This window comes from Petaurus breviceps, unplaced genomic scaffold (assembly GCF_028583685.1).
Source record: "Petaurus breviceps papuanus isolate PSGF00001 unplaced genomic scaffold, PetGlider_PUasm1.0 187, whole genome shotgun sequence".
In the NCBI taxonomy this organism is placed as follows: Eukaryota; Metazoa; Chordata; class Mammalia; order Diprotodontia; family Petauridae; genus Petaurus; species Petaurus breviceps.
In genome coordinates, this window is record NW_027185799.1 from 15907522 (window position 1) to 15925229 (window position 17708).

Genomic DNA, 17708 nt, shown 5'->3' on the forward strand with positions numbered 1-17708 from the left:
TCATGTTCTTCCCCTGACACATACTGACCTTAGGCAAATTGTTAAACCCCTCAGTACCTGTGGAAAATTCTCTAAGATACCACTTGCTGATCTGTATGAGTAAAGGGATTTCTCACACTGGAAAGTCTATACCAATGAAAGTAAAGGTTTAGACCCTTCCCAATTGGCCTCACCTACAATTTCATGTGATCTTGTATTAGGTACTTTATAGATACAGTTAAAGTTAAAGACTTCTCTATGTTTAGGGAAAAGTCTGAATGAAAAACTATTTTAAAAGAAATGCCTTCTTCTAGATTTGCAATAGAAAAACTAGGCTAACAGCTCAGTGGTTCAAACTGTTGTTTAGTGCAGGCCCCTAGGACACTTGTTATAATAAGGGGACGACTGATCTGTGATTACTGTACCAATTGGGGGTATGTAAATCTATTCTGCTGAAGTGCTTGAGGATGCTTGAAAATAGTTTAATTTATGAAGTGTTTTTAACAACTCCCTTACGATTTTGTTTGCCATTGTTTTTCTATAATAATCTCAACTTTAACTGGTGCTCTATGGCATGTCAAGTGCTTTGACAGAATCACAGAATCTCAGAACCCCAGTTTCAAAGGTCATCTAGTCCGGCCCATACTGGAACAGGAAAGCCTTCAGTATGCCAACAGCTGCTTCCTGTTGTGTCCCATGTTGTGTCCTGCTCCTTGAGAGCAGGTTTTCATTCTCCTCCTCCCCTTTCCTTCCTTTCTTCCTTCCTTCCTTCCTTTTTTTACTTTTCTTTTTCTTCCTTCTTTCTTTCATTCCTTCCTTCCTTTCCTTCTCCCCACCCCTTTTTTTTTTCATTTATATACTCCCAGTGCCAATGACAATGTCTGTCACATATTTGGCACTTAATAGGTGCTTATTGATTGATTGATTGATTGACTCAGTCTTTGATTAAAGAACTTCAGTAAAGGGAAATTCTCCTGGGGTTGCTCATTTTTTGGACAACTTGTGTTTCTGGCAAGTCTTTCCCTATATCCAGCATAAACCTATCTCTTTGCAACTTTTTCCCTTCTCTCCTTTATATTGTTCCTAGTTTTGACCTCTGGGGTCAAGCAGAAAAAGTCTGATCCATCTTCCCCATTAACAAACCTTCATAGATTGGAAGTTGGCTATCATGATAATCCTCAACAAGGCTTCTTTCTACAAGCTAAACATCTTCAGTTGTATCAGTCCTCAAATGGCATATTTTCTAACCCTCTTACCCTCCTTAACACTTTCCTGTGGAGGATAGGGCATTGAGTCTGGAATTGGACCCGAGTTAAAATGGAGTTTCAGATACTACCTAGCTCTGAGGACCAGAACAATTCACTTAACCTCTCTTGGTATCCATTTCTTCAACTCTAAAATGGTCATATTAATAGCTCCTATTGCCCAGGTTTGTTTTGAGGACTGATACGATTTGTAAAATGCTTAGCATGTTGCCTGGCATATAGTAGATGCCCTATAAATACTTCCTCCCTCCTTTAACTGCAGTACTCATCCGATGAAAATATTTTATACGTTGTTTGACCAAATGAACACAGAGAAGACTATATAGCTTATTAAAATGTAAACTCCTGTAAGTAGGGATTGTTTCATTTATAGCATTTGCATTGCCAGTGCCTAGTACAGTATCTGGCACATATTAAATTCCTGTTAAATGCTTGTTGATTGATTGACAGGATTGTTGTGAGGAGGAATGTTGAGTATGGAATATGAAATTCTGGGCAAGAAACCTAAGAGTTTAGGGGCTATTTTGGTAGTGTTTTCCTCACTGCTACCATTGTATATAGATGTTTCAGATTATAAAGATGGATTTGAGGGGTGGCTAGGTAGCACAGCGAGTAAGAGCACCGGCTCCAGTGTTGAGAAGACCTGGAGATCGAATCCCGGGCTCAGACACTTAGCACCCACCCAGAAACACCTGGCCGTGTAACCTTGAGCAAGTTACTTAACCCCAATTGCTTAGGGGAGGCCAGGTGGCTCAGCTAGTAAGAGCATAGGCTCCAGTGTTGGGATGACCTGGATCAAATCTGGGCTCAGATACTCAGCACCACACCCAGAAATAATAACTGGCCGTGTAACCTTGAGCAAGTTACTTAACCCCGATTGCTTTAAAAAAAAATAAAGATGGATTTGAGAAATAAATAACTGGTTAGGTCAGTGATAGCTGCAAAAGATTTCTGCACAATGGCATAAGATATAGGAATGATGAACTCTTAGCCAGGGATGGAATGAATGCATCTAAGAAGAGCAAGTGTATTTGTCAGGAGAGAAGGTATTCACACAATAATTCTCAAAATAGCTAGTATTTATATAGTCCTTTAAGGTTTGTAAAGCACTTTACATATATTATTTCATTTGATCCTTATAACAGTTTTGGGAGTTTTATTATCCCCTTTTACAGAGGAGGAAACTGAGGCAGGCAAAGGTTAAGTGACTTGTCCTTTGCCACACAGTCATTTGAGGCAAAGTTTGAACTTGGGTCTACCTGACTCCAGGTTCAGCCCTCTTGGCTGACTCTATTACACATATATGTACCAAAAAGGTGTGTGTATACATGGATATCCTCGAGTTCTTCATAGCCTTCTCTGGAAAGGTACTATCTCATGTATGATTCTGATGAACATTTTTATTTAGTGGTCTTCAGTTATGAAAACTGGGAATTTTTATTATAGATCAAGATATAGTCAGTCACAAAGTTAGGCATTTATTATGCCCTTACTATGTGTCAGGCATAGTGCTAATTAATTGTAAGGGTTCAGAGGAGAAACAAAGAAAGGTAAAATTGTAGCCCATGCCTTGAAGGAATTCACATTCTAATGGGGAGACACTTTGCAAATATTTATTATAAAGGTCCAAATGACATGAGTGGAAGATAATCTCCAAAGGACAATAATAGGAATGAGAGACATTGGGAAAGACAGATGGGATTTGGGCTGAGTCTTGAAGGAAACCAGGGAAGCAGAGAAATGGAGCTTGAGGAGGGAAAACATTTCAGGAATGGGGGCCAGCCAGAGAGAAGATCCAGGATTGCGATGTGCTGATGGAAAGATTGGAGAGTATGTAGAGGGGAAGGAGGTATAAGATAAGAAAGGAGAGGCAGGTTTGGAGCAGGTTGTAAAGTTTTTTAAAAGCTAAATAGAGGGTTTCATACTGACTCCTCAAAGTTATAGGAGGGCATCATTTACTGTCTTTTTAGGGCATTCTGAGCATTCTGACAAGTACTTATTTTGACATTTACATTTCCAGACATATTTGGTATAAAGTAGACTTTTTTCCTTGCTTAGCCTCTCGTTTTTGGTGAAGTGCAAATTCCCATGGTCTTCTTATGGTGCTTGCAGATAAATAGTTTATTATTATTGCTGTTCTGATACAATCTGTGTGGTTCAATAGTTTCTAAAATCCTTAGTGCCTGACCTAAAATATTGATACCAATGTGTAGATTGGTGAGGATGAATTGAGATGATGTATATAAAGCATTTTGTGAACATTAAAGTACTATATGAACATCAACCATTATTACTAAGGCAGCTAGGGGATGAACAAGATAGAACACTGGACCTGAACTCCAGAAGACTTAAGTTCAAATTCAATCTCAAATACTTATTAGATATGTATTCTTGGCCAGGCATTCAACCTTTTCTTGCTTTGGGTTCCTCATCTGTAAAATGGGCACAATAATAGCACCTACCTCCCAGGATTGTTATCATCATCAAATTAAATAATACTTGTGAAAAGCCCTTTGCGGATCTTAAAATGGTGTACGGATACTAGTTATCATCATTATCATCATTGTCCTATAAGGAGCTTTGTCAGCACAACCAGGCAAATTTAAATGAAGTCATAAGATTCTTTTCCTCATCTTGAATTAGCTCATGAATTTCATAAATTGAACATTTGTAAATCCTGTAGCTAATTTACCACTTAAAACAGAAACGATATATATATATCATTGTTTTAACTAGTTCCATGCAGCCTTCCAGCAGAAAGCAAGATTAGATAATTTCACTCAGCACCCCCCCCATCTCTCTCTGTCTCCCTCTTTCTGTCTCTCTTTCTCTTCCCATCCCTTTCCTTCTCCTCTCTCTCTTTCTCTCTAAAACACATACACACACACATGCAATTTCCCAGTGTTACACATAATATTATTCTAATAATAAACTTAAAAGCATGTGGTTATGGTGGGATTTCTTACCTTGCATTTGCTTAACCTCCAGTATACCTCAAGCCACAACAAACAGAACTGTACTTTAGCTGTCAAAAGCATTCAGACCTTTAGACATCAAATTACACAGCATACAATTATTCTTGAAGTATAAAAGGAGGTTAAAATACACTATACAGAAAACAATAAGTATATTGATGTCTAAAGTAAGGCAGATGACCCCAGAAGTGCTGTCTTTTTAAACTATTCATGATATTTGTTTTGTTTAATTTCATTATGGGAAAAGAGAGTTATTCATCATAATGACATTATTTGCTAGTGGTGAGAAGCACCAATAGACTTGTGGTCTGCTCATAATATTTCTACAAAAAAGCCATTTTCTTTTAAAAAGCTTCACTTGTTGGAACTATCCATTGGCCTGAATGGCATTGTTAATATAATTCAAAATGTTTTTATAAAAGGTCTGAGAAAGAGATGCTCCAAAATCTATAATGTCTCTAACATCATAAAATATAAAACTTTGTAATATTATCATACATTTTTGTAAAATTAATTTGGGAGTAGTTGGAAGGAGAAGTAAAGTGATTCTAGGGTGAACCCCATGGATACTCCCATTGACACATTATAGCCTGCAGCATGATTTCTCCCATGCAGGGCTTCTTGGGGCTAGCAGAAATGCAGACAGTTCTTAAAAACCCTCCCATTCATTTCATCTAGGCAGGCCTCTTCACTGTCCCTGGAGCATTCATGTTCATTCCCATCTCTGTGCCTTTATTCATACTACACCTGTTGCTCAGAATACCCTGCCTCTCTGCTCTACCAATCCAAATTTTTTTTTCTCTTTTTTGTTTTTTGGAGAGGGAAGGCAGGGTAATTGGGGTTAAGTGACTTGCCTGAGGTCACACGGCAAGTTTTGTGGTAAGTGTCTGAGGCTGTATTTGAACTCAGGTTCTCCTGACTCCAGGGCTGGTGCTCTATTCACTACAGCACCTAGCTGCCCCCTACTAATCCAAATCTTAACCTACGTTTAGGACCTGCTCAAGGCCTTCCTGATCCATGAAACTTTCTTCAGTTATTATAGGCCACAGTGATCTTTCCTGGGTTCTCAACTCCAAAAGCACTCATTGTCTCTACTGCTTAATTTGTTGCCTAATCATTCAGCATCTGGCATTGTGATTTAAGCATTTCACACCCATATGCCTTGTCCTCCCAGCTAGTCTCTAAATTTATTAAAGGCAGAGACCAATTGTGTCTTTAAAAAAATTTTTTCCATCCTTACTGCAGGTTCCCATAGTGCTACACCCACAATAAGCACAATAAATAACTTGTTGAATGAATGAACTTAAGGCAAACAGGATAATTTATGTCTTTTCAACTGTTTTTACCAAGTCCTCAGAACTGTTCCTGCTATGTTGACAACTATGGTAGCCTGAAGGAGGAAATTATGAGGAGGGAAAAAAATCCCATATGTAATCCAGAAAATTTGGGTTGGGGGAAGTGGAGGGAAAGAAATCAAGTAAGAGAATAAAACAAGAGGGTTTTTTTTTATATTGCAGATGTGTGCTTTAATAAAAGTAAACATCTGGATCTATAAAACATATATTAGGAAGTAAATTCACATTACCAAACAAGTCTTTGAATTATGAAAGGACACATTGCAGTGTTGGTTTGTTGTTGTTTTTTTTTTTTAAGTAAAGCAAGCTTCCCTCTACTACTTGAAGTATTAAATAAGGAGATGGCTATTTAACAGCTCATCTAGTACATTTAAGATAAATAGATTTACAAATATGTGTTGTAATAACTTTTGTGCAAAATAGTAAACAAAATGATGGACACAAAACTGGGACAGGAAAATATATTTCAAAGATCTTTGGTACTCTGCCTTAGCTTTGCAATTAGAAGCACATATAAACCTAGTCAGATCGTGGGGGGAGGGGGGAAGGGAGGGGAATTGTGCACACACTTGTGTAAGTCTTTATTTAATGTATTACTTTCCTACCAATTTAGGAATAAGTGTAGATATATGTTAGTATATGCTGATAAATACTTCATATTTATTTGCAAGACTCCTCTATAGGCTATTACATTTTAATTAAAGTGTTAATTTTATGTCATCTCTTTTACACTTCAGCACCTATAACCCAGGGAACTGGGGTAAACTTCCCAATTGGAGAGATCCCGAGCCAGCCATACTACCATGACATGAACTCCGGTGTAAATCTACAAAGGTCACTGTCTTCTCCACCAAGCAGGTAAAATTTTTATATGTCTACATATTTACAGCATTTTAGTACTTTGATGTGAGAGAAAAGCAAGTATCTCCATAATTCTTACTGATTTTTATAACATTCTGGGACTTTCTTGGATTCATCTTTAAAAGAGTATCAATTAGCATAATTGTTCTATAAGATCTTTTTAAAATCTTTTAAAAAAATGATTGAATGAAGAATGAGAAAAAACTCAACATTCCCAATAACAAAGAGAACAATGATTTTTAAATCATTTCATGAAATCCTACAATTCCATGAGACATCTTTAGGAGTTACTTAAAATATGTTATGGCAAAGATATCCATTTCAATTCTGCTCCAAAGGTTATAATTTAGGGACATGCATGAAAAAGAGAAGGGGAGAACCACACATTTATATAAGTCCCTACTATGTGTCAGGCACTGTGCTCTAAGCACTTTACAAACATTATCTCATTTGATAATGAGATAATATTTTTAAAACATCACAGAGAAATCCCAAAGACACACAGTCTGAAAAGTAATATCCTAGGGAACAATCAATTTAGATGTTCACCATGATCTTTGACTTGGTTTAATTGATGAACTTCCATTTATCTACTACCTGAGAAGGACTTTGTAGGTTTCCTTAAGCTGCTAAAGTGACTCATGACACAAAAATAAGCTAGAAACTCCTGGACTAGGTGCTCACACTTAACTCCCTGTGTGGCTTTGGGCAAAGTATTTAATTCCTCTGAGCTTCACATGGAGATATTCCTGTTTACATTCCCTATATTGCAAAGTTGTCAAGAGAAATATGCTTTGTATACCTAAAAGTGCTAGAGAAATGTGAATTGTTAGTCATAATAAGTGATAACAATAATTCCCTTTCTGTGAAATCTTGTTCTGCTGAATACTCAGATACCGGCCCTTTGTTTTAGTTCAGTTTTCCCTGGGCATATGCAGAATAAATATAAATATTAAAATAAACATGAAGTAGTTAAATATAAGGTAGTCTGGGAGGGAGGGTCCTAGCAACTAAGAGGAGGCTTTATGTAACAGGTGCTGCTTGAGCTTTATCATGAAAGAAAAGAGGGACTCAGTGAGTTGGAGGTGAGATGTGGGGACAAAGGTGGGAGACAGAGCATGGTTTGTGGGGAACAGAAAGCCAGCTTGTTCAAAATATGTTTAGTGAGGATGGAAAGATAGGGTGGATTCAGGTTGTGAAGGACTTTAAAAGCTAATCAGAGACCTTGACATTTGGAGCTGAGTAGGGGAGTCAAATGGTCAGACCTTTGCTGAAGGCAGTAGGATGTAGGACAAAGCAGAGTGGAGATAAATTTGAGGCAAAGGGACCTTTTAGGAAGCCATTGCATTAATCTAGGTGAGAGGTGCTGAATTATGGTGGTAACTGTAAATATAGAGAAAGTGTTGGATACAAGAGATTAGAGTTAGAAAGGGCAAGATTTGGAACTCATTGGATATGTGGACTGAAGAAGAATGAGGAATTGACAATAATGCAGAGATTCCATCTTTCTAGGATGAAGGATGAAGGACAAAGAATTTCTGTCTTTGAGACAAATAGGGAAATCTGGAATAATAGCTAAGTCTTTACTGACATGTAGATGGAGCTAGGGTTTTTAGTTTTTAGGTTCTAAGTGTTCTCCCTCCACTTACCTATCCACTGATTTATCTTTCTTAGGCCTCTGAGAATCACGCCTTCATTTTTCTTTCTTTAATGCTTCTGCTTCTGAGTTCCTCCTCATACCCTAGAACTCCCAGACTACCCTCTCTCCTCCCTTCTTCCATCTCTTCCTCTCCTTACTAGGGCAAAATAAAGTAGCTTGGTCACCTCCATAGTTTTAATAATGCCTCTGTTAAAGCAGCCTGATACAACATTCTCTTTTGGGGACTGCCTGCCATAGCACATTATTGGCTTATGTTGGGCATCTCTGTTGTTGTTATTGTTCAGTTATTCAGTCGTGTCTGACTATGCAATTTACTAAACCCCCCAAATTGTTTAAAGATGAATTGCTGTCTAGCATCCTTTACTCATCTCGCACTTGTGAAACTGTTTTTTTTTTTTTTGCCTAAGTGTAAGACTTTAACTTTTATTCCTATTACATCTCATCTTAATGAATATGGCCCAGGTTCTAGCTTGTTGGATCTTTTTGGATCCTGACTACTCTGTATGTTATCTATAATTTCATAAGCATGCCTTTATCCAAGTTTTTAGTAAAAAAAAAAAACCTTTAAACCACATAGAGGGCTAATTACATATTTCTGGAACATTACATTACAATTCCTTGCAATTTGACAGTAACCAAATGACTAAATTTGGGGTCTATATGACTTGAGATTTGGGGGTTTCTTTCCCGATAAACCTACTAGCCATTAGAAATAACTAAACAAAAAGACATGGCTTGAACCCAGGCATTCCTGCTATCCATTCACACAGCTGCCTTTCCTGTTCAGGGGCGGCCAGGTGGCTCAGCGAGTAAGAGCACCGGCTCCAATGTTGGGATGACCTGGATCAAATCCGGGCTCAGATACTCAGCACCACACCCAGAAATAACTGGCCATGTAACCTTGAGCAAGTTACTTAAACCCAATTGCTTAAAAAAAAAAAAAGAAATAACTACTTATCAGTCTAATAGCTGATTTTGATCACCCTCTTTTGTAATGGGATTAGGGAGAGGAGTTGAATCTAGGGGTCAGAGGAGAGATGCTCCACAATCAACAGCTTATTTTGAGTTGGGTCTTTGCATTGTGGTTTCATTAGTTCATTTGACATGTTGCAAATTCTCAGAATACCACTCCTCCCCACATTCAAATAATGGTACAAAAATGTATTCCAGACATAAACGTTTTTTGTGCTATCACTGTGATTATTTGGACTGATATTCCTTTCATCCTATTCTTCTGGAAGATTGAGAGTTGATTGTATTTGAATCAGTTAAGTACTTATGCATTTGCATTTGTTTGCCCTAAAGGTATAATATGCCGCGTGACTATAAAATAATGAGTCTGTTTATGTATGTAGATTGTATAGATCAACAAAATGACTAACCTGCTGAGGCCAGGGAAAATGCCTTTAATTTTCTAACTGAGCAAAAATTACTTCTGACCTGACTGGCAATGATATTGTCAAATCATATTTTAAAAATCAAATCAAGAAGTGTTTATTATATGACGTGACATGACATATTTATTATATGACATATGACAAGGCACTCTTCTAAGGTACTGGAGATACAGCAAAAAATGGAAGAAACCCACCCCCACTCCCCAACATGTCTTTAGGGCACTTATTTATTTACATTTTGCAGGGTGGGATGTTAACTTAGTTCTCTGCTTGTGGTCAAAAAGATTCCAACATTATACTCTCTAGAACAGCAGAGGGCTTGAAATCATTCCACTGATGCTTCATTGTGAACATTATCCTCTGTTTTTCCCACCTACCCCTGCAGCTTTCCTCTGCAGGTTTAAGACATCTTGACCTCTGACCCATGAATGACAGAATTGAACTGAATGAAGATTAGATGGTATAAAGTTATATTTGGAACTACACATGGAAGAACTAAGTTAATACATTACTTGCTATTTTTATAAATCAACATAAAATCTAAATTATATTTTCTTCTAGGTAGAGTATTATAGCATTCTGGAGGTTACAATACATACAAACTGCTTATTTAGCTCGATACAGTGATATTTCAATAGACATAGTTCCAGCCCTCTCGTGTGCACTAATTAGAAGGAATGCTAGAACTATACCAAGGATAGGGTTGCTGGATTTTTGCCCTGGGGTACTAAGGCACTGAAATTTAGAGGGTGTAAAAATTAATACATGTATTCCCTCAGCAGCTAGAAGTCATTGCAATAATTGTTTCCCTTTCCCACTTTGCTGAATTTGCCTCAGTTACTTGTATTTCTTTTACATTATATTTTACCAAGTTGATTTGAAGGCGCTTACACTGCTTTGCCTCATGTTCTAAAATAGCTAGTTATGGTTCTAAGGATACTGACGTAAGAAATAACAACTTGTAACAAAAAACAAACGTGTTCTGATTGATAGGGTGGCAGGAAGGAAGACATCAAACATTATGACCTTTCACATTTAAAAACTATTTATTTCTACTCTTATGGGGATATATAGATTTAGTATGTTCTGGTTGAGAAAAATCACTTTTTCTTAAACAAATTGCATCATTTAAATCTAAACCCTTCACTTTCAATTCACTTAAGCAGTCCTTTTCAGGAATGATCATTGGTCAATATTCTGATTTTGTAGGCAAGAAAAGAAAGGATGTTTCTTAAGAGAAAGCTAGAAGCCTGATATATAAAACCTTAAATATTTATGTTTCCTTCACATTTAAATGTTTTTTCGAAATAGAGCAGAAAAGGTCAGAAATGGAGACCACAATTTTTATGCTTTCATATGTATGATACACACATACATGTATGTTACACCAACATAACACACCAATATGATAATATCATATTTATTATATGGTTATAAATACATATATGGACATAAAATAAATGTGTCCATATATGTAACTTATGATGCATACATGTGCATACATGCATTGTTATTGTTGTACACAACTATAAATGTCTGCTATTACTTATGGTTTAAAATGTATACTGCTATTTCAGAATACACCTAACAGATCTCGGTCATAAAAACAATTTTTCTTTTTTGTCGTATTCACAGTCTTTGAAATTTACTTTTACAAAATTATCTTCAACTACTTGATAGCCTCAACAATAATGTATCATTGGAGAAGATTCTTTTCCAGAAATATTATAAATACAACTATTTTTTTTAACAGCAAAAGACCCAAAACTATATCCATAGATGAAAATATGGAGCCAAGTCCTACAGGAGACTTTTATCCTTCTCCAAATTCCCCAGCTGCTGCAAGTCGGACATGGCATGAAAGGGATCAAGGTGAGTTATTCACAAGTGATTTTCTACATATATGAGAAGATATGGACACACACACGTGTGCATGCAAACATACAATACGTGCACACATATATAGCCACAGATGTACATATACATGTGAATACACATATATTATTGGCTTATTTCTTAGTCAGTTTTCATTCAGTAAAATGAGCCTCAGTGAATCTGTATAGACTATATAGAATCTCATATTTGAAAGAAACTTCAAGTATCCTCTCTGTACCTAAGGAAGAATTTATCTTCGTATATTCCTAATGTTAATAATATTATTAGAGTATTTTTAGAGATGTTTGCTGAACATTTACTCTAGGTTATAAGTAAAAAAAATAGAATAATTTTTCAAACATTTCTGTTCAGCATGGTTTGTTATAGATGAAGTATTCAAAAACACCAAGTGCTATATAAATGGGAACTACTGTTTGCTTTTTTAGAAAGAACAGTATTTCATTATTGGCTAAGCTTTGTTTCTCTGGGACAACTGGTTTTAATAAGGATCAAATCCATTCACACATTTGCATGTGACTTTGATGATATAATTCAGAACTTTTAACTATCGCAAATGCCAGTAGCTGAAATGTCCTGTTAAAAATAAACTTTCTTTTTGACTTGTTCTTTTTGCTGCATCTGGGCACCTCCAGGGATAGAATTCTACAATAGTATTGGGGAAAATATCTAACTCTTAAATCAGGTATTATTGATGCTTTAGGAGTTGAGTTTGTCCTGTTTACATACGTGTGTGTATCTATATACACATATATGTGCACACACATACACATATACATATCTATATATACACATACACATATATAATATAATATATAATATACACACATATATATTAAATTGAGTATATTATTTTATGTGTAAACAATGACCATTTAACTATATTGATAAAAAACTTAAATGGGGGCTTGCTTTGTAACTGAATTTTATATAAACAGCAATATAGAAGTCAAAATTTTCAGTGCCCTAAAATTACCTTTTAAAAAGTTTGGTCAGTGTGATATTTGCTGCTGGAATTTTTTTTTTAATGAATACAGTTGTTGTGGGTGACTCTTTACTAATCTCTGAAGATAACTGAACATGTAGGAAAACCCAATTGGCAAAACTAAACTCATGCATGGCACCAGGATGCATTTCCTTCTTCAGAATTTCTTTTCTTGTTTCTTAGGTTCTTTTTCAACCTATTGATCCGATTTCCTAATTCAATTCTAGTTTACTTTCCAGGTACAACTTGGAAACTTTTTCTCTTAATTATTTTCTGTTTCTACTCCTACATTTAAAAAACATTGTCTCTTCCCGTTTGGCAGATTATGTAAATGTATATGTTCATATTTGTTTAGGTCATTAATTTTTTTCAGAATTCCAAGAATTGTTCCTGATTTTTCCAGTTTAACATATCAGAATGTTTACATTCAGGATTATATAATATGATGAGAGTTTGCATTAATAGAATTCTTTAAGGTTACAAAGGATTTTCCTCATAACAACTCTGTCAGGTAGGTAGTACAAGTTTTACCACTCCCATTTTGCACAAGGGAAAAATGAGATTGAGAGAGATTGAGTGCCTTGCCCAGCATCACATAGCTACTAAGTTTTGGAATCAGGAACCAAACTTTTATTACCCCAAATTTACTGTTCTTTCTAATAAACAATTATGTCAACCTCCTCCCTCCCACCCTGGTCTGACCAAACTCATTTTTCTCAATCTCCCTCAGGTAGACAGACGTCTTTACTTTAATGGTTTCTACTAGTATTTTTGAAAAATAATATTTTGTACGAGTTTTGAAAATGCAGAAAACATTTTCCCCCTTGCTTTTCATATAACTGTGGAATATAAGAAGATCAGTCTTTTAAAGCTACTTAGTTTAGTCTTTGCTTATAGCTCAGTGGAGGGACTTTTCTAACAAGGCTTTGTTTTTGCTGCTAGTTTAGCAAACCATTGGGAGTCTGTCTCTAATCTATGCTGGTTAAAAAAGTTAAAACTAAAATTTAACAATTTTTATCACCCTCAAAGATACAAGGAGTTGTTGTGTCAAGATTAAAGATAGTAGTTGAAGTTAATGGACAGGATGTCAATAATTTTATTTCTCCCCTCAGAAAATTCCTGGTGGGCATTCATAATTTTGTTACTTTTTATTTTTATTTTTAGAAATCAGTTTGATGTTCAGGATTGGATTTTGGTGCAAGAGAACAGTCAGAGAAAAACTAAATATATGGAATAAGACTAAAGGAAAGAAAGATAGACATTTACATGTAGAGATGATAAACTAGTATCATTTTTCGCAGCATGGCTTAGGGAAAGGTTGCTATTAATACCCACATTTTACAGATAAAGAAGCCAAAGCTAATAGAGCGAAGGAGCAAATGAATAAGCATTTATATGATGCCTACTGTGGGACAGGAATTGTGCTAAATGCTTTTTATAAATATTATCTCATTTGAGTTGAAGTGACCTGCTTAGAATCACACAGCTAGTTAAGTGTCCCAGGCTGTATTTGAATTCAGATCTATCCTGACTCCGAGCCCATTGCTCTTCCTCCTGTACCACTAGACCAAGGAATTGTGAAGCTTATCAAGGTTTCTTTCTACTCTATCACACCAGCCTCAGGTATCATAATTATTCACTAGACTAGAAATAGCAAGGAAATTATGGGAAGAGTGAGGGTGGTGATTGGTAGAGCCCCTAGTGATTCTCCAGAACTATGCCAGGCCAGTCTAACAATTTCTGATTGCCCAGACTTCTACCCTTTCCCAAGGAAAGGGATTCCTTAGGACAAATTCGGGGAGATGGCTACCATCCAAAGGAATTTCTTTTATTTTAGGTTGGATTTTATTAGTGAAGTAATCCCAGTTTTTAGGAAACACCCTTTTTAGGGAGCATTTTGTATGGCAATGGCTGGAAAAAGTCATTGACACTGTTACTTCTTTTCATAAATTTTTCCTCACTTCCTTTGTATCCAAGAAAGTATCCCATTTGGGGATTGTGCATTTTCCAGTGTCTCCCCTAAAAGGGAACTCACATTAGTTCCCCCTGTTTCCTCAATGAGGAACCACTAAATTAGTACCTTATGAATCTGAATTATGTGGGGAAAAAATCAGGGAATTGGGGAGAGGAAGCAATAAAATTTTTTAAAATAAAAGTAGAGAAAAGACATTCTTAAAAGCATGACAAATAACTAAAGCTCATATGTTACTGCTTATGTGCCAGGTTTACTCCAAACAAAGCTATATTTTCATTTCCAGAGAAATTATACTGAACAAGGAGTATAATAGTAGCAATAATAACAGTGCTGCTAATTATGTGTGGGAAAGGATGTATTGCAAAGAAGTGTAGGTGTTCTTTATTGCAAAAAGTGTCACATTGTAAAAGTTGATTCCTCCACCAGTCTATTTAATAAAGGCAATCTCATATCATATTATAAAACATTTTTGAAAAGTAGAAGGGAAACTGTCATTCTTTCCCTTTTGTTAAATCATTTTATTGTCTTGGTGATTTTCCTTTGTCAAGATGACTGGAATTATCTGAGAAGTCTAAAAAGGTATATCATGTTAACAGGAAGGGGGAAAAATCCCTTCTCAAGTGTGCTTAAAAAAACTCTGACATTTGAATATTGAAGCCCCTGAAGACTTTGTAATATATACAATAAAGCATTGTAGGAAGAAACCTTCACCTGTTAAGAAATAAAGAAGCCAGAGAACATCCTATCTTTGTAAATTTTATAAAGACAAATGAAATTGCTTTGTTCTCTGGGCTCATTTTTTTAATGGGAAAATAAAGTACTCCATAGTACTGTCCACCTTTAAATCTTTAAGGTAATACTATCCTCTAAAGAGGAAGCTTTGGGACATGCTAAATTAAGCTTCTCAAGGGCAGGGACTTTTTGTTTGTTTGTTTTTGCTTTTTGTCTTTTGCTTTCTTGTTGCCTAGTAGTTACATAAATGTAGTGATATTTAATACATTTGTATGTCATATTGACTTCCTGGCACCGAAAAGAGACAAACAAGGATAGCATCTTTATTTTTTCTTGCATTGTGCCTACCACAGTTTTCGTGGGTAATCAATAAATGTTGGTTGGTTGACTAAATGATTGTTTCTGCTTGCGATTAACAATATGCTTGCTTTAAAAAAAAAAGATGTTGGATTTATTGATAACCTCCCTGTCTGTAACCCACTGTGTTAGCATGAATCATACTGCCCTTGTTCCAGAATCTAATCTTGGGCAACAAAGAAGCTGGTTCCTAACTAATTTAGGAGAATTAAAGATTAACACAATTGTGATGCCTCTCCCTCCTTGAACTTTTTTCCCTTTCTTCCAGAAGCAGCTAGGTGACACTGTGGATAGATAAGAGTATTGAATCTGGAATCAGGAAAACCCCAATTCAAATCCAGCCTCAAGAAATTTGCCAAGCTATGTGACCCTGTGCAACTCACTTAACCTTTGTCTGCTTCAGTTCCCTCATCTGTGAAATGCCTATAATAATATCACCTACCTCTCACAGTTGTTGTGAAGACCAAATGAATAATGTTTGTAAAGTGCTTTGTAAACTTTAAAGTGCTATATAAATGCTATCTATTATTGTTGTTATTATTATTCTCTCTGGATAAGAAATTCCCAAATCATTCATTTGGAATTTATTCCAAATGAGAGGATCACAAATGGCATAACTTTAATCAAATACAGTTCTTATTTCGTGCAAAAATGTGCCAATTTATTTATCAGTTTAGGAATCCTGATTTGTATAATCATAAGGAGGCTGCATATTTTAAAATGGAAATTCAGAAGCTAAACATTCCATACACATACACCATGTTCTTATATTTAAAATTTTTTTAATTGTACTGCCTTGATCACAAGAAATATAACTATCATATTGTTTTTAAACAATTTTTGTATTGTAATTTATCAGATTTCAAAATATGCATTTAATGAAATATTATTCAAAACAGTTAAATATTTTTTTCAAATTCAATTATCTATAATTTGCATAAATTTAACCTCATAAACAGTGATATGAATTAGATTAGTCAACATTTACTTCTTTATTTTCATCTCTTCATCTCTTCTATCTTGCAATAGAGGGGAAGCAAGGCTAGTCCTGATAACAAAGAGAAATAAGGCAACTCCTATTGTTAATTCTTCTTCCCTGAAACATTTTCCTCTTGGGGGCCAGATCCTATCCTTTCTGTGAGGCCCTCATTATTATGTTCTCATTGTAAAAACTCACCCCCCCACAATACACAGATACAAATATACACAAAGATTCACACCTACAATAGACACAAATTCTCTACCAGTTCTCTCTGTGTACTGATTAAAATGATACAAGTAAAATCCTCTGCCTCTGTTCAATTCAATTCAGTTTGATCTGATTTGATTCAATCCAACAAGCCTTTATTGTAGTTGAGAAATATTTGTGAATCTCCTTGTTCTAATGCTTAAAAGAAAAAGGATCCCTAATTTGAGATATTGCCTGATTTACATTTTGTTCTTCTGAATAAGATAAGTGGGATTTTTTCCCCCCCATCCAAGACTCTTTTCTTGGAAACCTTACAATAATCCCTAGGAGTCTGCAGCTCAATGTGTCTATAACAGAGATCTTTTTTTCCCCCAAAATCCACCCCTCTTCCTAACTAGAAGCACCAAGGTAGTGAGTGGATAGAATACCAAACTCAGAGTAAGGAAGAGTTGAGTTCTAATTTAACCTCAGATATTTACTAGCTATGTGATCTCCGGGAAGCTATTTCACCTCCCTGTGCCTCAGTTTCCTTATGTGTAAAATGAGGTGGGGGATGGGAGTGGGGAAGGGGGTTAGATATATTTGATGACTGCCAAAGTCCCTTCTAGCTCTAAACTTTTGACCCTATGAACTCGAACTTTTTATGTCAGAGGCACTGCCACCATCTTCCAGTCACCCAGTTTCAAAATATCTACAATTATTCTTGTCTCAACCTTCCTATCTAAACAGTTATGAAAGCTTTTCATGTCTACCTCCATGTATCTTGCATCTGTCCCTTTTTCTTTACTCACAAGCTTGTACTAATCTTAACTCTATCCACTCTCACCTAAACTATTATAATAGCCCCTAACTAGTCTTTCCCCTATCCAATTCTTCCTTCACACAATGCCAAAGTGATTTTCCCTAAATTGCAGTCTTCAATTTATCCTCTACATATCTTACTTGTACATAGGTTTTTGTAGGTTGCCTCTTCCATTCAGCTGACATCCTGGAGAGCAAGGACTACCTTTAGCCTTTCTTCAGCACAGTGTCTGGCATATAAGAAGTACTTAATAAATGTCAGTTGAATGACTGGATGAGTGGCA

General features: G+C 35.8%; 1 protein-coding gene across 12 annotated transcripts in view; it reads left to right on the forward strand.

Annotated features, from left to right (window-relative positions):
* The window catches only part of NFIB (nuclear factor I B), a 284256-nt gene that overhangs the window by 196958 nt on the left and 69590 nt on the right, over positions 1 to 17708 (forward strand). For all 12 annotated transcript variants that reach the window (XM_069090701.1, XM_069090703.1, XM_069090712.1 and 9 more), the window contains 2 exons: positions 6312 to 6432; positions 11246 to 11364. In XM_069090701.1, the coding sequence (XP_068946802.1) occupies positions 6312 to 6432; positions 11246 to 11364 (240 nt within the window). The remainder of the gene's footprint in view (positions 1 to 6311; positions 6433 to 11245; positions 11365 to 17708) is intronic.